This window comes from Canis lupus, chromosome 22 (assembly GCF_003254725.2).
Source record: "Canis lupus dingo isolate Sandy chromosome 22, ASM325472v2, whole genome shotgun sequence".
In the NCBI taxonomy this organism is placed as follows: Eukaryota; Metazoa; Chordata; class Mammalia; order Carnivora; family Canidae; genus Canis; species Canis lupus.
This window is the reverse complement of record NC_064264.1, coordinates 15693393-15717718: the sequence shown is the minus strand read 5'-3', so window position 1 is coordinate 15717718 and position 24326 is coordinate 15693393. Positions and strand designations below refer to the sequence as shown.

The window sequence follows — 24326 nt, the reverse complement described above, 5'->3', positions numbered from 1 at the left end:
TTTTGTGGTATAATTTTACCAAATTCCATGAAGCTTTTATGAAGGGTTTTTTTCCTTTCCTTTTCTTTTCTTAATGCATTGTACAATAAGCTACCTGCGATTTGCCTTTGAATGGATTTTACATTCCTAGGGTTTCCTTTAGATACTTTAATAGGGGGGTCAGGTCTTTGATGTGGAATCCTTTCATTTAGGCATTAAAAAGATCTTTTGAAAAGTATTAGCTGATTAGATGAGGGGAAAAAAAGCCACACATATATTAAAGCAAGAAAGCATTGTTGCCTCCCTGGGGAAACTAGTGATACATTTCTGCAACAAAAAATTATATTATTGTAAATAGATGGGTAAATCATTTCTCTATCTCAGCAGATGTTTGTGGGGCTTAAAAGTTTCGAAGGGTAAAGAAAACTTGAATTTTAAAGAAGTGGCTCTTTTTTACTCTCAGGTAAAATTTATTGCTGAATTTATTGGACTTGGTTATAATCATTTGGTTATAATGAGATAGTTCTTTAATAAAAACTCAGTATTTTAAAGGAAAACTAATCTACAATAAATACACACTTGGCTTATAGCTTTAGTTTTTTCCCTCCGCAAGTTCAAAATGATTCTTTAATTTTTCACTACCAGAAGTTGAAGTGGATTTGATTGATAAATATATTTACTTTGTGCCTATATGTGTGATATATTGTACAATATATTTAACTTTTATATGTTACGAGGCAACAGTGGCCTAGGTGGAGTAGCAAAGGCCTTACAGTCTGAGAGAGCTAAGTTTGGACTCCATACTAGTTATGTGACTGTGAACTGATGTAACCTTCCTGAGCCTCAGTTTCCATATTTATAAATAGAAATATTAATTCCTCTCTCATAAGAGTATTTATTAAACCAGGTAATATAAAGTATTTATCACAGCTCCTTGCACATGGTAGTTGCTTAATAAAGTAGTGTGCAGTGAAGGATTAATTTAATAGGCTTGAGGTATTCTAACCCTGCATATATCAAAGAAAGTCCTCACCTTCTACTGGATCTTGGCAGATCACCTGTAAGCCCTTGGAATATCTTGTCTCATAAGGATGTTTTCGTACACCTGGGGACTTGGACCAAACTACAGATAGTTTTTTGCTAGAAATGTGATTTATGATGAGCACCTGTTCTTGCTCACCTGAAGCACTGGACCCCTCTGTTCAGTTTCTCCTCCAAAGGAGGCTAGAGGCTGAGTAGCTAAGGTTGTCCATGTGGAAGGTCCACTGACCTTCTTGATAAAAAAACTCTTGACTCCAAGGCATGGGAGAGTTCCCTTGGTTGGCAGTACTTCCTATGTGTTGTCACACATCATTACTAGAATAATGGAACTCCTCTGGGAGAAGTCAGTGGTGATTTTGATCTGTCCCCTTTCACTGTAATAAACTATAACCATGAGTACAAGAACTTTCTAAGTTCTGGATACTTCCAACAAATTGTCAAACCAGAGGGTGGTCTTGGAGACCCCTGACAAAACTATGCATAAACGTATAAGATAGATCTATGAATTAACAATACTTATCATTTTTGAGTGTTCTGTGAGCCAGATATTCTTCCAAATGCCTTATGCATGTTATCTTAGTCAATCCTTTTTTTTTTTTTTTAAGATTTTATTTATTCATAGAGATGCAGAGAGAGAGAGGCAGAGAAGCAGGCTCCATGCAGAGAGCCTGACGTGGGACTCGATCCAGGGTCTCCAGGATCATGCCCTGGGCTGCAGGCAAGCGCTAAACCGCTGTGCCACCGGGGCTGCCCATCTTAGTCAATCCTGATAATAATTTTTCACCTTTAAAAAAAAATAATTTTTCACCTTTCACTCTTATCATCCTTCTGTGGCACAGAAGTAGAACATAACTAGCTCAATGTCATCTAGCTACGAAATGGTGGAACTAGAATTTGAACCCATACAGGCTTCTTCCAAGAGCCTATACAATGAAATACTATGTAGTGCTCCCTCCCATGTTTTATAGCTTGTGTTCTATTTTACAAATAATATCACTGGCATAGGAAGGGTTTTCTAATGAAACCAAGGCCATACTGTTATCAGGCATTCAGATTGGCATTTGAATCAAGTCTAATTGCAAAGTTTCCTAAGATCTAGTAGGATTAGAGGGCTTTGGGCATTCTCAGAGTAATTTAAGCATTGTGTTACTAGGTGGTGGGCAGAAGGAGAAAGTGTATGAATGGAGAAGCATTCAAAGGAGAAGGGTAATAAATACAGTGACAGCTATACTTGGTCTCTTTGAGAGTTCACGTGGGTCCTAGAAATAGATGCTGTCACATACACATACATACATTGTACTAAATTAAACTCATTAAACTCATTAAGGCTAAATATTAAAATTATTTTTATTTAAATGAATAATTTGGAGAGGAAATTTTTTGGGGGGCAAAAATAAAAACTGGGAGGAGAGTGATTCTGTCAAGGTCAAATTTTATTCTTTCTTCCTTTCTGGTAAATATGGTTATACTGCTTGAATTTTAGATAGTGTATGTTGAAAAAGATCACAGTGTCAACATTGGTGAAAACTTTTGACAAATGTTTCTCAGATTCTCTTGATCCCTTAAGTTGCTATTTAATTCTACACTATTCAGCTTTGAAAATTCAGTAACTTACTGAATCAGTGTGAAAATATTAGCAACAGATGTGGAACTTTAATGTGTTGAAGGTCTGTTCTGGAATAGCATATTAATACAATAGGCAAATATATATATTTCCTTTTTAAGAAATTACTGGTAAGGTACGTTTATATTATTACTCATCCACTGGCATTTAGGAATACTTTTTGTCATAAATGAGCAAATCTTACCGTTGAAGTGGAGGTCCATTTTGTATTACATACAAGGAGCTGGAATCACTGTCTGCATTCCATACCTGTCCTTCACCCCCTCAACTATGACAATTTTCCATGGAATATTTTCTCTCAAGTTTTTTTTTTTTTTTTTTTTTAAGATTTTTTTATTTATTCAGAGAGAGAGGCAGAGACAGAGGCAGAGGGAGAAGCAGGCTCTATGCTGGGAGCCTGATGTGGGACTCAATCCCGGAACTGCAGGATCACACCCTGGGCTGAAGGTGGCGCCAAACCGCTGAGCCCCCCGGGCTGCCCTTCTCTCAAGTTTAAACCATTCTACTTACAGTTCCCTAGCCCTAGAACATTCTGTCCATACTTTGCTTGGCTAAATTACTATCTTCACCTTTCTGATCTCTGCTTAGACTTCACTTCATCTAGTAAGACCTGTGTCTATCTTGCTTTCCTTGGTTTCTCTAGTGTAATTCATGGCATATAACAAATTTATGGAGTTATAAATATTCTCATCTACAATGGGTGCCAGACTTTAAAAGCTAATATATATACAGTGCTAGCTAAGTGCCAGGTGCCCTAACAATAACCAGATGTGGTATCCATACTGTTATTATTCCCATTTTAGAGTAGAAAACTGAGGCTTGGAAAGGTTGTGACTTGCCAGCAATTGATGGAGCTGAGGGACTGACCTGAAGGAGTTTTGCACACTCTATGCTGTATATGGCTGAAGTCTATTAATTCCTATTAAACATAGAAATTACATTTAATAGGACTAACAGCACTAATCTGAAGCCTAATCCCTACCCAAAATTTAAAAAAATGTGGCTTTTATTTTTAATAGTGATTTGGTTTGTGAATAATTTATCCAAAAATTTTTATATTTTAGAATTGCCCCAGAATTTACTCTCAAGCAATTAAGGCCTGGCTCATTTTTATTTTGAGCCCTTACTATACCTTTTACCAACCCATGTAATCTCTTACCGGTGTTACTAGGATCTCTTAACATTTGTTTAGATATAGCTGTTCAGGTTTTTTTTTTTTTTTTTTTTTTTTCTCCCTTTCCTTTCTGAGAGCCCTTACACAATAGCTAAAGAAGGAACATCTGTTCTAGACTGCTGCCTCAAGCCATGTAGGCCAAGGGGGAAAATGTCTATGATCATGTAGCTTCCTCTGAGGAGCACCTGTTCATTGTGACAGCTGCTTAACTCACCTCCTTTCTAGGTGGAGATTCTTAACAGGCAATTCATTTGTTGTTGTTTTAACAATATACTCTAGGTAGATGGTTTCTACGTAGAACTGCTGATCAACTTCCAAGAAATAGGGAGTAAGTTTCCATTGTCATTTTATTTAGTTCCGTTTTTATTACCTTCTTCAACAAGACAAATCCAAAAACAACCTCCACTAATTGAGGGCCTCCTTCTTGCTAGACTCCATGCTACAGGCTTTATATATATGTGTCATCCGACTTTGTCTTCCAGCATTCTTGTGAGGTACAGAATGTCACCCGTACAGTAAGTAGGGGTAGAGAATCTTAGTGCCCTTTTGCAGAGGGCTTCAGAATTGGTAGAGGCTAGGATTTGAATGGGAGCCTGGGTGACTCCAAAGCCTGGACTTTTGAAAATATTTCCAAGTAGACTATTCATCAGAGAGTTTGGAAGAATTGTTGAAATGTGATTTTTTTAAAAGGCATTTTTGGTAACTTATTAGAATCAGCACAAGACATACTTTATTTCCTCACTCCTTGATAGAGTAACTTTCTATTTACAGCAATGGGTTCATGATAGAAGAATGTTTGTTGGTCTGGTTTAATTTCAAATCGTTGAATGTTTTCTTTCAAAACTAGAGGACTATTAATGTACCCCCAAAATCACAGTGTTAAGCTGAGGGATAGAGAGTCAGTATCTTTGTGTAATAGATTTTTTTTCCCTGTAGGATTCATGGGAACCATTGAGTTCTAATTGAAGATACTTGATCTTGTACTATAGGCTGAGTACATTGGTGTCTTACCAGGCATCAAGCTTCATTCACCAAGTGAAGTTCATGCCTTCAGTTGTGTAGTGTTGTAAAACAGTAATCATGCTTTTCCACTTCTGATTGGTAATTGCATGTAACAATGTATCTAAAGCCAATGTACCCATTACTCATAGAGGTGCATGCTTTTACAGGATAAAGTGAGTCCATTATGGAATTCTTGTTGGCTTTTAGTAGGACCTTCCACCTCCCCCTCTATCCTACCTAACAGCTGTAGCATGTTCATGTTGGTCCTTTGAGTTTAAACTTAATTTTCATAGGTCTCGTTGGTCGCTGTGACTTTGAAGCATAATGTGTGTCCTGGCCTCACTTCTCATTTATACTTACATTGAGAATTTTGCTCAAAGTGCCTTTACTCACACCTGAAATATGTGGTCTCTTCTTTAACATTTTCATTCCTTATCTTGGTGATACTTTCCTTTTCCATCACTGAAAATTCTTTTGCAATTCTTTCTTTAGCAGAAATATTAGCACAGTACAACAACACTCTTAACTCCTTAAGCAAATTTCATCTGACACTTTATTTTGCTTAACAAAATCTTATCTTAGAGAAATACTTCTGAATGCTTCCCCTCTTAGCTCTCCTTTGTTATTTGTTCCCTTATAGACAACATGTTTGAAAACAATTTTCCAATTGAATTATACTTATTAAGAATATGTCAATTTTCTGTTTATTTGGAGTATAATTGATACACATGTTAATTTAGTTTCAGGTGTACAACATAGTGATTCAACACCTCTATACATTATGCTGTGTTCACCACAAGTGTAGCTGTGTAGTTACCATCTATCACGACGCAATATCGTTGACTATATTCCCAATGCTGTATCTTTCATCCCCGTGACTTATTCATTCCATAACTGGAAACCTGGATCTCCCACTCCCCTTCACTCATTTTGCCCTTCCTCTCAGCCCCCTCTCCTATGACAGCCACTAATATATTTTCTTTATTTACAGATCTCTTTTTGTTAATTTTCTGTTTTAATTAGACATATGTAACCACTATGATGACCCTCTGAGTTTACAATTTTATATACTCCCATACAGAATTGGTGTCATTACATGTAAAAAAGTCAGACTTTTTTGGTTCATGTAGCTATTTTTTTCTGAGCACGTGTGGGGGATTTTAAAGTACTGATGAAAAAGATCACTGGACATCCTTCTTTATCATTCCTCATAACCTGCATATCTGAGCACCCCACTTTCAGGTTAGGATTTTGAGGATGAGAAGAGCAATCCCTGCCTTAAAGAGGATTACTGTTGCATACACAAAAGGTTGGGGTAGCCTCTGTTAGGTTTTTTGTGCACTGGGTTTGGATATATGTGCCATACTTTGCAGTTTTTCTTGTCCCTAAAGTCCAGTTGTTTCCTCCCTGAACCTCCTTCCCCACATACATACCTCTCATCTGAATTGTGTAATGACAATCACAGAGAAAGATATCACTGTGATTTCTTCAAATCTGATATGATTTATGAACTTGGCCTATGGTAAGCCTCACCCTTTCTGCTTATTTTTAAGAGTGGTATTTTGCCATCTGCCTTATTTTTGGGAAGAAGGCAGTGGCTGAGAGTGCAGGCTCTGGCATCAGAGCATCCGGGGTGATAGAACTATGGCAAGTTATTTAACCTTACTGAGCCTGTTTTCTGTTAATAACACCATGTGTTTCTCAGCGATGTTACACTTTGAAGATCAAACGACATAATGTACATACACCCTCAAAACACATTAGCTATCTGCAAAGAATAGAAGTAATTTTCCCCATTGCCATTTCAATATAACAGAATCGATATTTTATGTATTGTGTCCCATTTTTATTTTATACTTCCATGTAGATGCTTTGAACTAAATAAATAGCTATTTTTCATCAATAGCTCCATGTTTAGATTATTTCTACAATTTTGTTAAAGTTATGTTTCATCCAGTTAAAGATCCATCATTCATGCTACTTGAAGACTTTAAGTTAATTTTTGGTTCATACAATTGAAATACACTGTATAGTGAACAAATACAAAATCAGTTATAACTCATTTAATCTTGCTGCATGGGTTGATCAAATACATTTTAGTCTTCTACTGAATACTGAGACTAGTGATTTGCCAAACAAAAATGAAATCATCTGATGAAGGGATATTTTTAGTATAAAATGTTCTTGATAAAGAAGACAACCAGAACAAAACCAATTTAAGTTGTACAAATTTGATGCTTGTCAACTTTAAACATCATTTCTGATGACCATTGGTACGGACTAACTAGCTGATGAACAGAAACTCCGAAGCTGTAAAGTCCTGTGGTTGGATGTTGAGCCAACTTGTGTAATTATTGTAGGAAATCTTTTCTCTCCTTACTTATTTTGGTGAGTTTTACAGCTTAAAAGATGTCTCTAGTAGCACCATTGTTTTCCTGAGATCATACTGGGAGATATAAAGCTCCAAACCTAGAACAAAATAAGTATTTTAACTATAGGATGTTTTCTTTTTATCCTTTAGTATATGATTATTTATGGAACTAGAACTATTCAAGGTGCTGAATATTTTGGGTTTGCAACCTTGAAAATAATTCTGATAGATTCTTCTAATCTTTACATTTTAAATGACTTTTCACAGTAAAAACTAATTGACTTAAATTTCCTCTTTACTGATAAGATTTATTCTCACTATGCAAATACATCTGACAGGTTCTATATGATTAAATGACTGGTAATTTGTATTTCCCTTTGACATTTTAAATATTTTGTTCACTGAAATAATATTAGCAAAACGTAAAGACTGGATTGTTCTCATAAAATGTTAAGGTCAACAATTGATAGATAATGGAGGGAAAAGAAGTAAACTAATACATAATAATAAGTATATTAACCTACGTAATTGTAAAGACAACATAAAACTAGGAGATCACAAACATAAATAAAATGGCATGTTCTATGTACATCTGATATACTGGTCTTCTACATTCTGTACTAGAGAGAATGCACACACTGTTGACTTAAGGCTACTTTTAATGTTATGTTTTAAACATGACCTGGTTTACATGGAATATTGTAGGGCTTTAGTTGAATGTTTTCCTTGAAGAGGTAATTAGCAGTAGCTCAAAAACAAAACTACCTTATCACCAAGCTACCTTTAAGCATTATACTTCATGACTACTGTCTTATGCCTTGCTACACCTTTAAGCCTCACAACTGCAGAATAAAAAGAGTATTTTTATACTACTATATCACTTCAGAGCACAAAGGAAGAAAACATACTTAATGGAAAATCAAACTGTACTTTGGGAAACCCATAATTGTGAATATTCTATATGCTTTCTGTTAAAGAAGTTGTAGAATAGGTTGAACCATCTCATTGATTAGAGAATTGTGCAAAATATTTGAGAGAATCACCAACAAATTCATTACAAAGTTAAAAAGCCTCAGTAATGTTAAGTCCCTGATAGGCTTATAGGGAATTTGCTATTTCATCTGAGACTGATCTTACCAAAATGAGCAATTTGCAGCTGAAATAGTTTAATCATCAGCACCTGCACATTCTTGGGATATTCTCAAAGGATAGTTTCCCATTTCCGTAAGTTTTATGGTCATGAAAAGTTCAACTGACAACACCTTATATTGAATGTTAAGATGATGAATTGTTTGTGCCAGTGTATAGTATATTATGCTCTCCTTTTCTCATTGATAGCATTTCTTCATTGAATTTGTTAATACCAGAGAAATTAATATTAATAAATTTTATTAATTGTCATTTTAGATTCCTCTCTAAAGCATCTACTTACAATTATTGCAAAGAGAGATTTCTAAGAATAACTCATTTTCTACAAGGTAGTTATAATTTGTTTATTTTTTGCATGTGGGGGAAATTTTGTATTTAGTTATAAAAGAAAATCTCGATGGAAAATGGACAAATAGGTCACATACCTTTTATATTCTTAAAGATTTTTGTGAATGGTATTATAAGAAAACTTTTTAAAAATTTTACTTATTTATTCATGAGAAATACAGAGAGGAGAGAGAGAGAAAGGCAGGCAGAGGGAGAAGCAGGCTCCATGCAGGGAGCCCGACGTAGGACTGGATCCCGGGTGTCCAGGATCATCCCATGGGCCAAAGGCAGTGCTAAACCTCTGAGCCACCCAGACTGCCCTAATTATAAGAAAACTTACTTTCTTTCATGTTTCGGTATAGGAATAATAGGGATACATATTTAAGATTTTCTTAGTTAAAATGTCTTCCATTTCTTCCTGAAAAATGTAGTCATCAAGAATTTCTAGAAAGCAGTCATTTAGTAGATTTGGACATTGCCTGTTCTCAAAATTGAGTAAACTCCTAAAAAAAAAAGCATTTAATGGGAGTGTCTTGGACTCTTCCTTGGTTGGTTACTCTGAGAAAATTAGCCTGTGTTTTCATAGTACCTGATATTCATCCCTCTGGGAAGCACACAGATTTAAATTCAGTTTGTCTAATCTTATTTTAGGGATCTGATATAAAAATTAAATAAGAAGATTTTGAGCCTAGTGGAAACTGAAGAGATCCCTGGTTTCCATAGTTTAAATATTCATTAATGTTGAAAGAAATATAACTCTGAACAAGAAGACATTTATAAGCATTTCAATGTTTTTCTTCATATAAGATCTCCAGTAGTTTTCAAAGTTACAGAAATATGTAGAATATTATCATATGCTGAAAATGTTGAGTAGACAAAGTTATTCAAATGAGCTAAGGGACGCCTGGGTGGCTCAGCAGTTGAGCATCTGCCTTTGGCTCAGGGCGTGATCCCGCGATTCCAGGATCAAGTCGTCGTCGTCCCCCCCCCCCCCCCCCCCCCCCCCCCCCGCATTGGGCTCCCTGCAGGGAGCCTGCTTCTCCCTCTGCCTCTGTCTCTGCCTCTCTCTGTGTGTCTCTCATGAATAAATAAGTAAAATCTTAAAAAAAAAAAATTAAAAAAAAAGTGAGCTAAGAGTCAGAAATGAAGATGAGGTATGATCAAAAAGTTGACAGCTGTGGAAGTCCACTTGTGTTTTATATCCTTATTTTTATGTTACAGTTTTTCTCTTATAAGACTGATTTTTTGACAAAAGATATATTTGGAATATAGACTATAAAGCTTTTTTTGGAAAGAGGCAATGTGCACATTGATTTTTTAAATTTTTCTTTTGAGGGAAAAAACTGAATTGTGTCATTGGGCAAAGTTTTAAGTTAATTTGTCAAGAATGCCTAATTTCAAAACCAAGCAGTACTTTCAGGGGAAACAGGGAACTAAACCCTTCTTCAGAGTAAAATCTCTGATTTTACTTCTATAGATTTAGAAGTATTAAAAATATGTAAAATTTAGTGGTAAATAGCTAGACTTGTGGTCAAGAGTGTATCTTGTCTTTCATATTTAATTCACCTCTACCTTACCTGTCAAGTAATCCTGCTGAGTCAGATATAATGCTTTGGAGGAACTTCCATCGAGTCAGCATACAGTCATATCCCAACACTTCTGAATGGAAAACACTTATAGGCTCATAGGGACTATGAAAATTGATACTCCCCTATATGCTTGATAGAAGCATATATAATCGATGCAAGCTAGAAAATGGCTCTTGCTTAAATTGTTGCTAGATAAATAATTGTGTGGGGCATTTCACTTAATGATATAGTAACAGAAGTAATATGAATTAGTAATATTACTACTAATTACTACTATTACTGCTAATAATAATTGCTACATTTATAGAAGTTTTACTCTGTGCCAGGCACTTAATTCTTATATCACCATAAAGTAGGTGTTATTTTGCCCATTTTACAAAAGAAGAAACTGAGACACAAGACTTTAGATTTCTTCCTCCTAACCATGTAACTGCCTTTCTAATAAGAAATAATAAACAGATTTTTAAAATATATTTCTGAAAGTAGTAAAGTTATACTTACTATTTTGTTGATGATATCCTTGATTGTCCAGTCAACAAACTTATTTGAATGACTGCCCAGCACTTTATGGTCTTTCAATGTCAAATTGTTTACTTTTGGATCCTAAAACACACAGAAATATATATAGTGTATAAGAATTGCCACATTATTCAAAAGTATTTAAGAAATAAAGATCTAGGTGTCGGTCAACCTTCTATAAGAACACACTTTTGAGAATTTCCTCACAATATAATAGACACTCAAAGATCAATCCCACCACAATACAACAAGTTATTTTAAAACATGGCTGTCTTGTGAGAAAATTGGGGAAATCTTCGAGGCAAAGTATTGTTTTCCATGAACCTTTCTCTGTTAAAGAATCTCCCAAAGCAGGGTTTGACTAACCAGTTAATAGGCCAGATAGTTAATATTTGCAAACCAGATGTTAACAACTACTCAGCTCTGCAGTAGCAGTGCAAAAGCAGTTATAGGCAGTATGTAAATGAGTGGATGTAGCTTTGTCCAGTATAACTATTTACAAAAATTGCTGACCAAGCCACAAATATAGTTTGCCAACTCCTGCCCTAAAGGATGTATTTAAAGAAGCAACACTTTTTTTCTTCAGAAAAAAAATAGAGACTAGAAGGCATGCCTACTATGAAACTAAATATAGAGAAAGTATACAGTAAAATAATGTCTAACTTGTTTTGTAGAAAAGGAGGTATAGAGCTTAACTACTGCACAAGATTGTGAAATAAACTGAACCAGGTGTTTGGAGTACAGGTGTTGCATCTTTTCTGTATTGTTCAAAGGAGAGGAAGGGAGATAAAGCTATCCGTGAACTTTCAGGTCTTGTTAAATTAATTTATGTGATAAAATTACAAGGATAACCAGTAAAAGGATATCTAGTATACATTCCAAACCACAAGGGGAAAAATGGACCAAGAAAGACATGCAAAGAAAATAATAAGGTACATAGATAAAGGAGGACAAATAAAAGGATTAATAGAAGGTGGTAAAAACATATTTTATAAATCACAGTAAAATTTTTTAAGACTAATATTAGATAAACAGACCTAGCCTTAATGCTATTTGAGACCTACCTGTAACCCAAATACATGGAAAAGTTTAAAAGAACAGTTAATGAATATGATATTAAAGGAAAAAGGAAACTAATGTTGATAACAGAAAAAAATAGACTTAAGGGAACATTACTTAATGATAGAAAGCTTAATTCATCAGAAACATACAATTCAAAAATTGGCATGAGCATAATATGGCACCAAAACATGTAAAAATTTATAATTTCTAGAAATAGGTTGACAGATTTATCATCATATTGGGAAACTTCAACAAAGTTCTCTAGTTGATATGTCCTTAAAGATATGGGAGCCTTAAACGATGCAATTAATAGAGTTGATTTGATTAATAAAGAGAGAATCCAACTTAACAATTAGAAAGTACACTTCTCAATCACAAGTGGTACTTTTATCAAAGTAATCATGTACTAGAAGACCATAAGTGAAATCTTGATAAATTTCTAAGCTGCAGCTTTGTTTGATAACTACAATAATATGAAGTTAGAGATAAATTTTTTTAAAAAGATGAAATTTTAAAACCTCCTTTGAAAACTCTAAAATTACATGAAATAACTCCTATTAAGGAAGTATTATAGAGAAAAATTAGACCTGAACAATACTGAAAATACTCCAGAATTTATGGGATGCAGTAATGGTGGTATAAGGAAATTTACACCCTAAGTGCATATGTTAAAGAATCAGAATGATTGAAAATTAAAGTAAGCATCTGATCTCACAAGTTAAAAAGGAATTGTATAATCCTAGAAAGAAATAGGAAAATAAAGGAATGAAGGAGAAAAGAGAGAATTTTTAAAAAGCTGAATTGTCATTTTGAAAAGACAATTAGATATATTTCTGAAAAGATTAATCAAGACGAAATATTGAGTGCATATCAAGGATTATAATTACAGTTACAGAAGATAGTAAAAATAGACAAGCCAATTCTAAAGAAGAAAAATCTGTATAAGCTGTTACACTGAGGAAAGAGTTACTGATGCAAAAACATAGCTACAGTGACCAAGTAAACTAGAACGGTTCCCAAATAACACCACCACAAAAATGGCCACTCCACATCCAGAAGAGATGGCTTTGCCAATCAGTGGGCAAAGGATAGGTTAGTTGTGAAGAGTTATGGTTCAACTCTTTTTTTCCATGGATAAAAGTAAATAAGGTCCCCACCTCCTACCATTCAAAAACATTGATTCCAGATAAAGTAGGTACTAAAACGTGAGTAGCATCATTTAAACTTAAGAAGAAAGTAGAGAAGAATCTCTTTGTCTTTGAAGTAGAGAAAGATCTCCTAAATAAGCTATAAAAGGTGCTAGCATTAAGAAGAGATATTTTTGACTACATTTGAGAACTTCTGTTTACTGAAAGACTACATAATTAGATGAAATTTGACAGTTAAAATCCAAAATATATTTATAAAATAAACCAATAAAAGATCAGTATCCAAAATATATAAAGAATTGCAAATTAAGAAAATGATAACCTAATGGAAGAGTGAATAAAAGATATGATGGGCATTTTACAGAGTAGGTAATAACAAATGTTTTATAAACATGTGAGAAGCAACTTAATGAGCAACCACAGAAATGCAAGCTAAAAGCACCATGTGATACCATTATAAGCCTGCCAAATAGAAGACTGATGCTAAGAATTTGGTTGATATGGAGACTATGATTATGCACTGATGATAGGTCTATGTTTCAGCACAACCACTTTGGAAACACTTTGACATCATCTAGTAAGATAGAAGAGGAACTTCCCTTATTCATCACTCACTCCACTCTTACGCAGGAAAGCAGTGGCCTTCAAACTATGTCAATCATAGCCCACATTGTCAAATATTTTATAAGGGGATCCAGCACTCCTTAGAACAAAAACAAAAAGCATCAACAAAGAATATTTATCATTACTGCTTGTGTCACATTCTAAAATGTTCTGTTCTCTTTCACTTAAAGAAACTGTCAAGCATTTCTAAACAGATTAAAGAACCAACTAATGGGACCTACCATTAAAAAACCCTTACACATAGGCAAGGGAGACCTGTGCAAAAATGTTGTATCTGCATTGTTTATCATAGCCAAAAATCCAAAGCAGTTTAAGTCCCACTGATTGATAGGTGAGTAAATAATAAAATGACAATATTATAAGCAGTGAAAGAGAGGTGCTATATATACATTAAAATGTGACTAAGTCTTAGAAATACAATGTTGAGTGGAAAAAGCAAGTCACAGAAGTTTATAATAAAGATGATGAATTAAAGAACAAAACTCAAAGCTAGTGTTTAGGAGAGGAGCCACAGGGCAGTCTAGGTGGCTCAACGGTTTAGCGCTGCCTTCAGCCCAGGGCGTGATCCCAGAGACCCGGGATCGAGTCCCACATCGGGCTCCCTGCATGGCACCTGCTTCTCCCTCTGCCTCTGCCTCTCTCTTTCTATCTGTGTCTCTCATGAATAAATAAATAAAATCTTAAAAAAAAAAGAGGAGCCACAACTTATGGAGGATTACGCTCTCCTAGACTGTTCTAAAGTCTACACACACACATACATACGCATGCATGTGCTCATTGAAATTCACTGGGTTTGGGTCATTTCGGTTTCTCTGGGACAAAATGTATGATGCTGTAATGTATATTTAAACTCGTGGCAAAGTTCTTGTTATGCAGAAAACAGATTATAGGCGGGAAATAATTGTGAGCTCATTTTCTTTCAGAATATACACACAAATATGTATACATATTTGACATAGCTATCTGTATTTTTGTATACACTTATTTGTTAACATACCTATGTATTTTTATAGTGATATTTTAGAGTCTGCTGTTAGGATAAAATGCATGTGAGCCTTAGGAGCTCAGGTAAATTATTGATTATGACTTTGAAATGAACAGTCAAAATGTGACTGAAGTTTTAAAACCCTCTGTGGTCATTGCCCACACATCTTTTAGACAGGAGCATGTGCCAGGCTATCTATCTCTGGGACATTCTGCAAGCACCCAGAGAAAGTTTTTTGGCTTTGCATAGCTGAAAGTAGTTAGTAGCAGTACAATTTATTTGCCAATTAACTAAATAGAAAACCAGGTCAAGAATAAGGTAAATGTAGCATAATGTATATAAACTTGTCAAATCACTAAGTCCTACACTTGAAACTAATGTAACATTTTGTGTGAACTATACTAAAAATAAAAAAAAATTAAGAGGATGAAGAAAATCAATGCCTTACAGCTATCTTTATGAACAGCTCATCTTTAACTTTTCTTTCTAGCTTTGAATTGAGAATTGAAGTAACTAAGAGGCAATTGTATCTGGAATAATGTGGTTCTCTAACTGTTCATCTTTTCTGTTTTCGGCTACTTTTGCTTCTCAACATTTAGAATAAAAGAAAATTCCCAATTACTGTTTGAACTGGGATATTAGTTTCAGACTAAATACCTATTTCTATGCTGTCTGTTGGTATTTTTCCAGCTAAAATTCTTCTAGTAGTTATAATGTCAGAATAAGATATGTCTTAAATGAGATTGGCTTTTAAATGAAAATCAATAGTGCATTTTCCATAAAACAAAATAGCTCTAAGAACTACTTCAGACCTTATCCCTTAAATGTAAACATTATTTTTATAGGTCCTAGGAAGTAATTTTGATTTTTTATTGCCCAGTGGAATACTAAAAGGGTGTGGCAATTATGTCTGGTAATAGGTTGTCTATTAAATGTTCTCATTGAAATGCATCCAGTCATTAAAGCAGACAATTTACATCAGAAAATTTTTTACTTTAATAAGTTTCATAAATAAGCTACATGATTTTTTTAAATCTCGTGCAGGTTTCTCGTATTCATTTCCCTCAAGCAAGAAATAGAGTTTTGATTTCTGAATTTTTGCCCATCTTTTTCTCCACCACAATGCAGTCTTCCCCAACCCCCTTACCTATACACGTGCGGGTACTCATGCGCATGCACACACACACACATACGTATACACAACTTGTCTTTGAAACCACACTTGTTTTCTACTTTTAGGCTGCCTTCTCCTACTTTCCTTATGTTGATTTTTATAATAGTCATTGTCTTATAGTTGGTGCTTAACATACGGCCTCATATGTATGAAGCAACATAGTGGAAAGAATGTACACTACAGGTAGCTTTCCCGTCTTGCCTCTGCCTCTTCCTGCACTCATTATAGTGAGCAACTATTGAACCATTCCATGCCAAATGGAGAATGCAGAATCCATTTAGAGGATTGGGAAGATTGCATAGGAAAGCACCTATTACTGCAGTTGGCATTTCGTAGCTTAGCAGTAATAGTGTTAATATATGTTGTGAACTGTGAGAAGTAGGAGTATTTACCTTATTACTTATTAGCCTGCCATCATTTCATGGATGTTGGCAGAAGACACAAGACTGTGGAGTCAAAGAATTTATTACAGCAATAGCACTAGCCAGAGTAAACTGTTTTGTAGATTCCTAAGTCTAAATTCCTACAGGACAATGTGAAGAAGGCCAGATTTAATACCTACATGCCCACTGGTTTGAATTAACTGGAGTGAAATCTTGAACCTAATCTTTTTTAAGAGGTAATGACTGCCCGACCTTTGCCCCGGTTTACATATTGGCCGGAGGACAAATCCATTTGCTTAAGAGGGAGACTCTACCTCTGTCTTCCAAGACTTTTCATAATATAAGTATCTTTAAAAAGATAGTTTGAAACATAAGTGCTTAATTAGCACTATGTCTTAGAGTGCTTGGTCTTGTACACTCGCTCGAAAATCTGATTGTTTTCTAGGTCCCTTAAAAGAAAATCCAACCTCCTGATCTTGGTTGGAAGACCCTAAGTGAACAGGCTTCAGCATATCTCCTGACTTCACTTTATATCACCACACTGGCCACCTCTCTCTCTCAAACTCACCAACAGCCTTTGTGTTTGTTCTTCCTCCAGATTATCACCGAGTTAGCTTTTTTGACATTGAAGATTCAGCTCAAATCAATCAGTGAGTGAGGCCTTATCTGACAGCCTTAATGTAAAGTAACTACCCAAGTGTCTATCACACCACTTCTTTTTTTCATGGTACAATGTTTATCAAACTTTTTATTTATCATCTGTCTTTGCCTTCTGGCCCACCCTGTCATGCAGAATATAAACTTGTTTTAGAACTATATATACATAAATACATATATAAGTCATATATGTGTGTATATATATATACACACACATGCATATATATGTTAAATGCTTAGAATAATACTATTCAGTGTCTTAGTATTTATTGCACGAATGGATGGATGGATTAATTAATATTGCTTCTACTTTAGGCTTTTTGTTCCTCCTTTTTTCCCATGTACTTCTCATTGGTTTGGTCAATTCAATTTTGCTATTTGATTTCTTTTTCTTTTTTTTTTTTTTTTTTTTCTTTTTTTTAAAGATTTTATTTATTCATGAGAGACAGAGAAAGGTAGGGACACAGGCAGAGAAGAAGCAGGCTCCATGCAGGGAGCCCGATGCGGGACTCTCCCGATCCTGGGTCTCCAGGGTCACACCCTGGGCTGAAGGCGGTGCTAAACTGCTGAGCCACCTGGGCTGCCCGCTATTTGATTTCTAATGAAGACCATTCACTCTCTCCAGGGTTAACAAAAACAAGACTATGACAGTAGAGAAAGTTCCCCCCCAAAATTACATAAGCCACCTACTTGTTAAAGTTTAGTTATGCACTTTTCTATTTAATATTATTAGTGATAAACAAGCAATTAGGTCGTCTGTTTGCATTCCTTCATACTGAGAACATGGTCTTTATAGGAGATTGTAATATGTGCTATGCTGTTTGTTGGCTCATAGAAAAATCCTTGTCTGGCTGTCAATTCCCATTAATGCCATGTGAGAGGTGCTTCTTGATTGGTATAAAACTTACAAAGGAGGAATTAAATCGCATATCTATCAAGACCCTATAGTTCCCATATTACTGGTTTTGAGGAAAAGTCAGAGGTCTGGCTTTGAAATGCTGAATATTCTAGTCATCCTATGACACTTGTCTTCATGTGAGAGGAATTGTTAAATGATGGACTGTAATAGGAAACAATCATTGCAAAATTTCAGCTCTTTGCTATCATTTCTTTGCTTTTCTGATACTCAGTGATTTGCCTAGCAGAGGATGTATGGAAGGCTCTAATACATTTGCTAGACCCTCTTTTGGAAATATATATATAGGGAACAGTTTTGATTTGTAAATTAAATGCTTTTTTATTTTTAGTTTCTGTCTCCCTTAGTTGATTCCACTAGGATGCAGGTGCTTTAAACATAAGTTGTATTTATAGATCCATATTTAACAAGGGTTCCTGTGCTAATCTTTTAAAAGACTGTTACTAATATTAGAAGTAACCATTATCTAAAAGATATTTAATCATAGTTCTACAGATTAATAATTTTTCATTTTCTTCATGGAATCAATGTGGTTGAAATCGATCATTTTCCTAAATTTGTTTGTAACAGCAAGCAAGAAAGGAGAACATCAAAAAAAGAGAAGCAGAGGAAAGGGAAAAACGTGCCCAAATAGCCAAAGAATTGGCAGAGAAAGAAAGACTTGAACGCCAACAAAAGAAAAAGCGCTTGTTAGAAATGAAGACTGGTGAGTACTGTCAGATTTGCTATATGTACTGTTGATTAGCAGTTTAATAAAGTTTTGTGAAAAAAAGAAGATATGAAAATTTATTTGTATAGTTAAACCATGAACTTTTTCTTTTATTAATGGCTCTCCCCCTTTAGTTTACTACCAAGTGCTTTTATTCTAACTGGTCATTGGTTGTAGGTAATGTTGGTCTCCTGGTCTATTCTTGTAGCAGCAATATATTTGCACTGTTTTGACTGCTACTTCAATAACCAATCTGTAATAGTTTATGTCAATCAGTAAATTAATGACTGTAGAAAACTGGGAAATTCTGTTGGATAGGTACCTTGTTTTTTTCAACAAAATATTCTAAAGGAGGGAAAAAGTGATGAAGGGGAAATGTATTGATTGAAAGAATATGAAGAGACTTAACCAATTGCAATAAATGGAACTTACGTATATTCTTTTTTTTTTTTTTTTTAAGATTTTGTTTATTCATGAGAAACACAGAGAGAGACAGAGACATAGGCAGAGGGAGAAGCAGGCTCCATGCAGGGAGCCCAATGTGGGACTAGATCCTGGAACACCAGGACCATGCCCTGAGCTGAAAAGGCAGACGCTCAACTGCTGAGCCACCCAGGTGTCCCGGAACTTACGTATATTCTAATCCAAATGAACGTAGACAAAGGCAGTCTGAAAAATTTGAATACTTTTTTTTCCCCTTTAGACATGACAATGTTGCCATGAATATATTTTAAAGTATCTTAAAGAAACTTACCCTGAAATATTACAGGCAAAAATATGTCGGGGATTTCAATCAACATAGTCTAGCATGACCAGGAAAATAGGCAGTTGTGTAGATGAAACAAAATTGGCTATAAATAATAATTGCTGAACTTGAGTGATGGTGCTTGGAGGAAAGGGTATGTTCACTATGCCATTCTCTACATTTTATATATTTTGAAATTTTCTTTAATAAAAAGCTCTTGGAAAAAAATTAAAAGAAAAAAATAGAAAAATTACAATTTTACGAAGATATGTATGTATATATTCCAAAGCTTAAAGACACCACCTAATTTAGAAGCAAGAATTAAGTAAATTGTAGTTACATTTTCACTCCCTCAAAATTCTGGCTCTTCCACCTCTAAGCCACTAAGGATTGCAGAAGGCTTTAATTAAAATCCATCAACTTCACTGCTAAATTACCATAGTTTACAACTCAGGGCTGCAAATTCACCTAACGTTCCCCCAGGGGTAGACAGAGATGCCTTCTTTGCCTTTTTTACTTTCACTTTTAGAGGCATATTTTATCTTTAATAAAGCAAACTGAGTACCTTAATGTATCACACATGTTTCTTCCAGGAATAAAAAAATAATCATCTAAGCACGGGTTCTTGTTTAGAAGAGTACACTTGAAATTCAGGAAAAGTGTTAACTAAAATAGAGATCAGAAAGGTTTAACATTGATTTTTAAAATATGTTCCTGGAAATCGTTTTAAAATAATTGACTGCTGCCTAATTTACCAAACATTCTTTTATTTGAACATTAATTCATTTAGTATTGGCCAAAGAATCATCTGGATGAGTTACTTGATAGCACGTGGGCTGTTTTGTTTGTGGGTTTTGCCCAGACCCTCTGGTCTGTCATACAGAGCCGCTCAGCAATTCTGTGTTCTATCAACCTGGAAAGTTAAAACCTGATAGGAAACAAAAATTTTAACAAAATGTTAGATCCAATGTAATCTCAATAATGTGTTTGTTTAAATTTACATTTCTCCTGAAGGCATTTTGTTTGTAAGAATAAGTTCATTTGATTTTTCCAATTTAAAACAATACTGTTATGTTACAGAAAAAACCTAAAAAGTAGTTGATCAGAGGCTCTTGGGTGGTTCAGTCAGTTAAGCCTCTGCCTTTGGCTCAGGTCATGGTCCCAGAATCCTGGGATGGAGCCCCACATGGGGCTCTCTGCTCAGTGGGGAGCTTGCTTCTTTCTCTCCCTCTGCCTGCCTCTCTGCCTACTTGTGCTTGCTCGCACTCTGTCAAATAAATAAAATCTTAAAAAAAAAAAAAGTAGATCAAAGGACCATTACCAATAATCCTCTTATCCAAACAAGTAACTTGTAATATTTTGACACATCTTTCTTTCAGTTTTAAATTTTTCTACCTTTTAATAATAGCCATGATAGTGAATATGCACTATCTCCTGACCTTTCTGAATGTTTCCTGTTATTATTGTGATTCTTAATTTGTAATTTGCAAGACCTGTGTCATTGCCTTCTCTAGATATGCCATATTTAATTGCATTACTCATAATGAGATCACAGAACAATAGTTATTTCCATCTTTTCAGTGTGATACGCTTCTGCATAAATGGTTGACATATTTGTAATTATTATTAGAAAAGAGTAGTTTTAAGACTTTTTGATGCATGTTGTCAAATTGATTTGCAAAAATATTATTCTAATTTCACCAACTTTGCATATTGGTTTATGAACATGCTTTGGTTGAATATTCTCATTTTTAAAGATTTTTGTTAATAAACTAGAAAGTTGCTTTATCTTAATTTGCCTTTGAGTACTAATGAAGTTGGACATTTTTTCAAGTGTTTATTAGTCCATTTATATTTTCTTCTTTGTGCATTGTGTTGTCTTAATCTTTTTTTTATTAACTTACACATTTTAGCCCATTAAACATCAATATTTACCTTTTAACTTTATTTTCTCACCTTGACTATGTATTTTTATATCTTGAAATATAAAAATGTTTTATTATAATTATTGCTTTCATGATTTTTCTCATCTTTAAGTTTAGAAAGTCATCTTTATAGGGATTTTATATCCATTTTCAATTTTTTTCTAGCTTCAGTTATTCATAATACAATTCTGCTCCACTTAATTGTAATTCTTACTTAATCATTCATATACTAAGATCTATTTCTGAAATTTACTAAAACTATTCTAATACTTACCCATCAGTTATGGTTAATAATTGGTTTATTTTGGTTTCAGATAGATAATTTTGTGTTGAGAACATTAGTTCTCTTTTCGTTCTAATATAGTTAACACACAGTGCTATATTAGTTTCAGATGTCCAATATGTGATTGAACAATTCCATGCAACACCCAGTGCTCTTCAGGACAAGTGCCCTCCTTAATCCTCCTTGCCTATTCGCCCATCCCCCACCACGCTCCCCTCTGGTAACCATCAGTTTGTTTTCTGTAGTGAAGAGTTTCTTGGTTTGCCTATCTCCATTTGTCTGTCTGTCTCTCTTTCTCTTTCCTTTGCTCATTTTTTTGTTGTTGCTTCTTTAATTTCACTTAGCATTATACTCTCTGGCTTCATCCATGTCCTTGCATATGGCCCGATCTTATGGCTAAATAATATTCCGTTGTATATGTATGTATGTATATGGCATATATATATAGATATGGCATATATGTATATATTTATATATATACACACACACCACCTCTTTTTTATCCATTCATCTGTCGATGGACCCTTGAGCTGCTTTCATAGTTAGGCTATTGTAAATATGCTGCAGTAAAAAGGTATGTATGTATCCCTTTGAATTAGTGTTTTTGCATTTTTTGGATAATTACCCAGTAGTGAGAGGCCTGGATCAGATCATAGAATAGTTCTATTTTTAACTTTCTGAGGAACCTCCATACTGTTTTCTACAGAGGGTACAGCAGTGTGCATTCTCAAGAGGACAGTATTTTTCTATTCTTAATTGTTAAAGGAGATATGAATTATTTTAAATAAAGTTTTCTTTTGCATCTTTTGTAAATCACAGAGCTTATCTTATTTGACCTATTGAATTACTTTATAAAACTTTATACTCTATCTTCCTGAACAGGATCTGGGTCTGAAGTATAGGGCTCTCGCTTGATAAAAGTTCCCTCAAAACCTTAATATGCTAAGGTTCATATGTGCCAAGAAATTTTGACATTTCCCCAGACAGTGTTCTTCCAAGGATAGTCAGAGTAAATTATATTAAATAAATAATTTAAGAAAATAGATCTTTAAATACTCATGTGAATATTTTAATAGATTTAATCAGGAAGTCTTTTGATTATAAAAGAAAGCTCTCATGTAGGAAGATACTTTTGAAAACACTTGAAAATTTTGGAAATCAACTTTGAATTTCTTTTTTTCCTGTAGCCTATGGAATTTTAAGGAATCTAGAAATGTATTCCAAATTTCAGAGCACCTAAACATGTAATATTCTTACCAAAGTGAAATATCTCTTCTAAAACCCCAATAAATGATTATTTCAAATAATCATAATAAGGGTCTTTAGTTTACCTTTAAACATCGGAAGATTGCTAATAGAGAAGAACAAAATATTCAGTCTCTTAATATAGCTGTTATAGCTAAGTTAGTCATGTAAGTATCAAATATGTTACCTTTTTTACATTTAAAAATAGTACACATATGCAATCACCTTTTCCTTTCCATATTAGATGTAGAATATGCTTTTGTCAAATTATAATTTTCATAACATTTGGAGGCTTTTTGAAGTAGAAGTCAATAAAGTATTATATCTAATTAACAATTACGGAAAATATTCTTATGCAAAGTATCAGTTTTTGACACTCAACAGATACACTGGATTTTATGCATTTCCTATACTTGACAAATACTATCTTAAAACATTGTATCATGAAAAATGTAAGTTCTACTGTTTTCTACTTCATTGGTATAGAAAAAGAATTTAACAGGTCACTTTTATTTAACAAGAAATGGTTTTTGTATTTATTTGCTGGGATTATGCTGGTAAATAAGGATAAATAAAGTCCCTGGTGAAATGAAATTTGTAATTCTAAAAGTCAACCAGACAACCACATATATAAGATAATTTCAGGTTATAATCAGTTAGATAAACTAAAACAAGGCAGGACAAAGAGATTGAAATGGAGACTGGCTGGCATGGTGGGTAGTGGTGATAAAATTTGGTCTTAGAGATCTAAGAATATTAATGTATTTGGAACTTGCTAATTTAAAATATTGATTCTAAAATTCCTTAGAAATTGATAAAAGAAATGACCAGGTTCATGTTCATATCCTATGCTATGTATGCTAATATGGTTTATTTTCTAAATGTCTTATTGTGAGCTAAAAGTTTATATTATTTTTCCTTATGAGTGTTCTATTTTAGTACAGAACATAGTACTACTTCAATCTTTGTAGAAGTTGTAAGCCTGGCTTTCCTAATCTTAAAAAGAAACATAGACAGGCAAACTGTTGAATTACATTAGTGCTTTGTCACCTCTCCAGACCAGGAACTTTTTGTTTTATCTTATTTTTGTATGTAGGGCATGCAGCCCTGAATGATAGAGGGAGAGAAAAATGTTCACATAACCCCGTCATAAACCCACAGGGAGCTTCCTTCCATATATTTTCATGACTTTAGTATTTTTACCATGCAAATAAGAACTGTGTTTTTCACAGATGTACAAATTCTTCTATCACCACCTGAGGTAGTAGAGTAAATTAAATCTCTACTCTTTCTTATCCGCCATAAATCATTACTTGCCCTTGGCAAAAGAGCAGGTAACTATTTTCAAGTCTACTATTTATTATCACTATCATTTCAGGATGTGATTTTTGTTAATAGAATGAACATAAAAGTAGAATAGTGGGCTAAATTTCCCTAGGAAGAAAAATGAAGCATTGAAAATCCTTTTGAGCAGCAAAACTAAGCAAGCAGAGAATCTCGTATTGTCGTATTACAGCTTTAAAAGGTCATTTTTCTCAGTTTTGTTTTCTTTAAAAACGATGAGCCTGGAGGTCTCTTAAATATTCACACATACAGTTTTGGTTATTTCTGTCGAATGATTTGTTATGACATTAAACAAACAAAGAAATTAACTATTTTCATGATGTCTTCATTTAATCAGTATGTGAATTTTGA

General features: G+C 34.2%; 1 protein-coding gene across 19 annotated transcripts in view; it reads left to right on the top strand.

Moving 5' to 3' along the window:
* DIAPH3 (diaphanous related formin 3) overlaps positions 1-24326 on the top strand; it is a 506600-nt gene that overhangs the window by 324243 nt on the left and 158031 nt on the right. For 16 of the 19 annotated variants that reach the window (XR_007405049.1, XR_007405048.1, XR_007405050.1 and 13 more), the window contains one exon: positions 18295-18430. Coding sequence is in view for 15 of the 19 variants with exons in the window: in XM_049099479.1 (XP_048955436.1) it covers positions 18295-18430 (136 nt within the window). In the remaining 4 variants the exon portion in view is untranslated. Of the gene's footprint in view, positions 1-363; positions 443-8598; positions 8670-18294; positions 18431-24326 lie in introns of those variants that run through there. The other 3 variants (XR_007405051.1, XM_049099487.1, XM_049099486.1) reach the window with 3 other exon arrangements.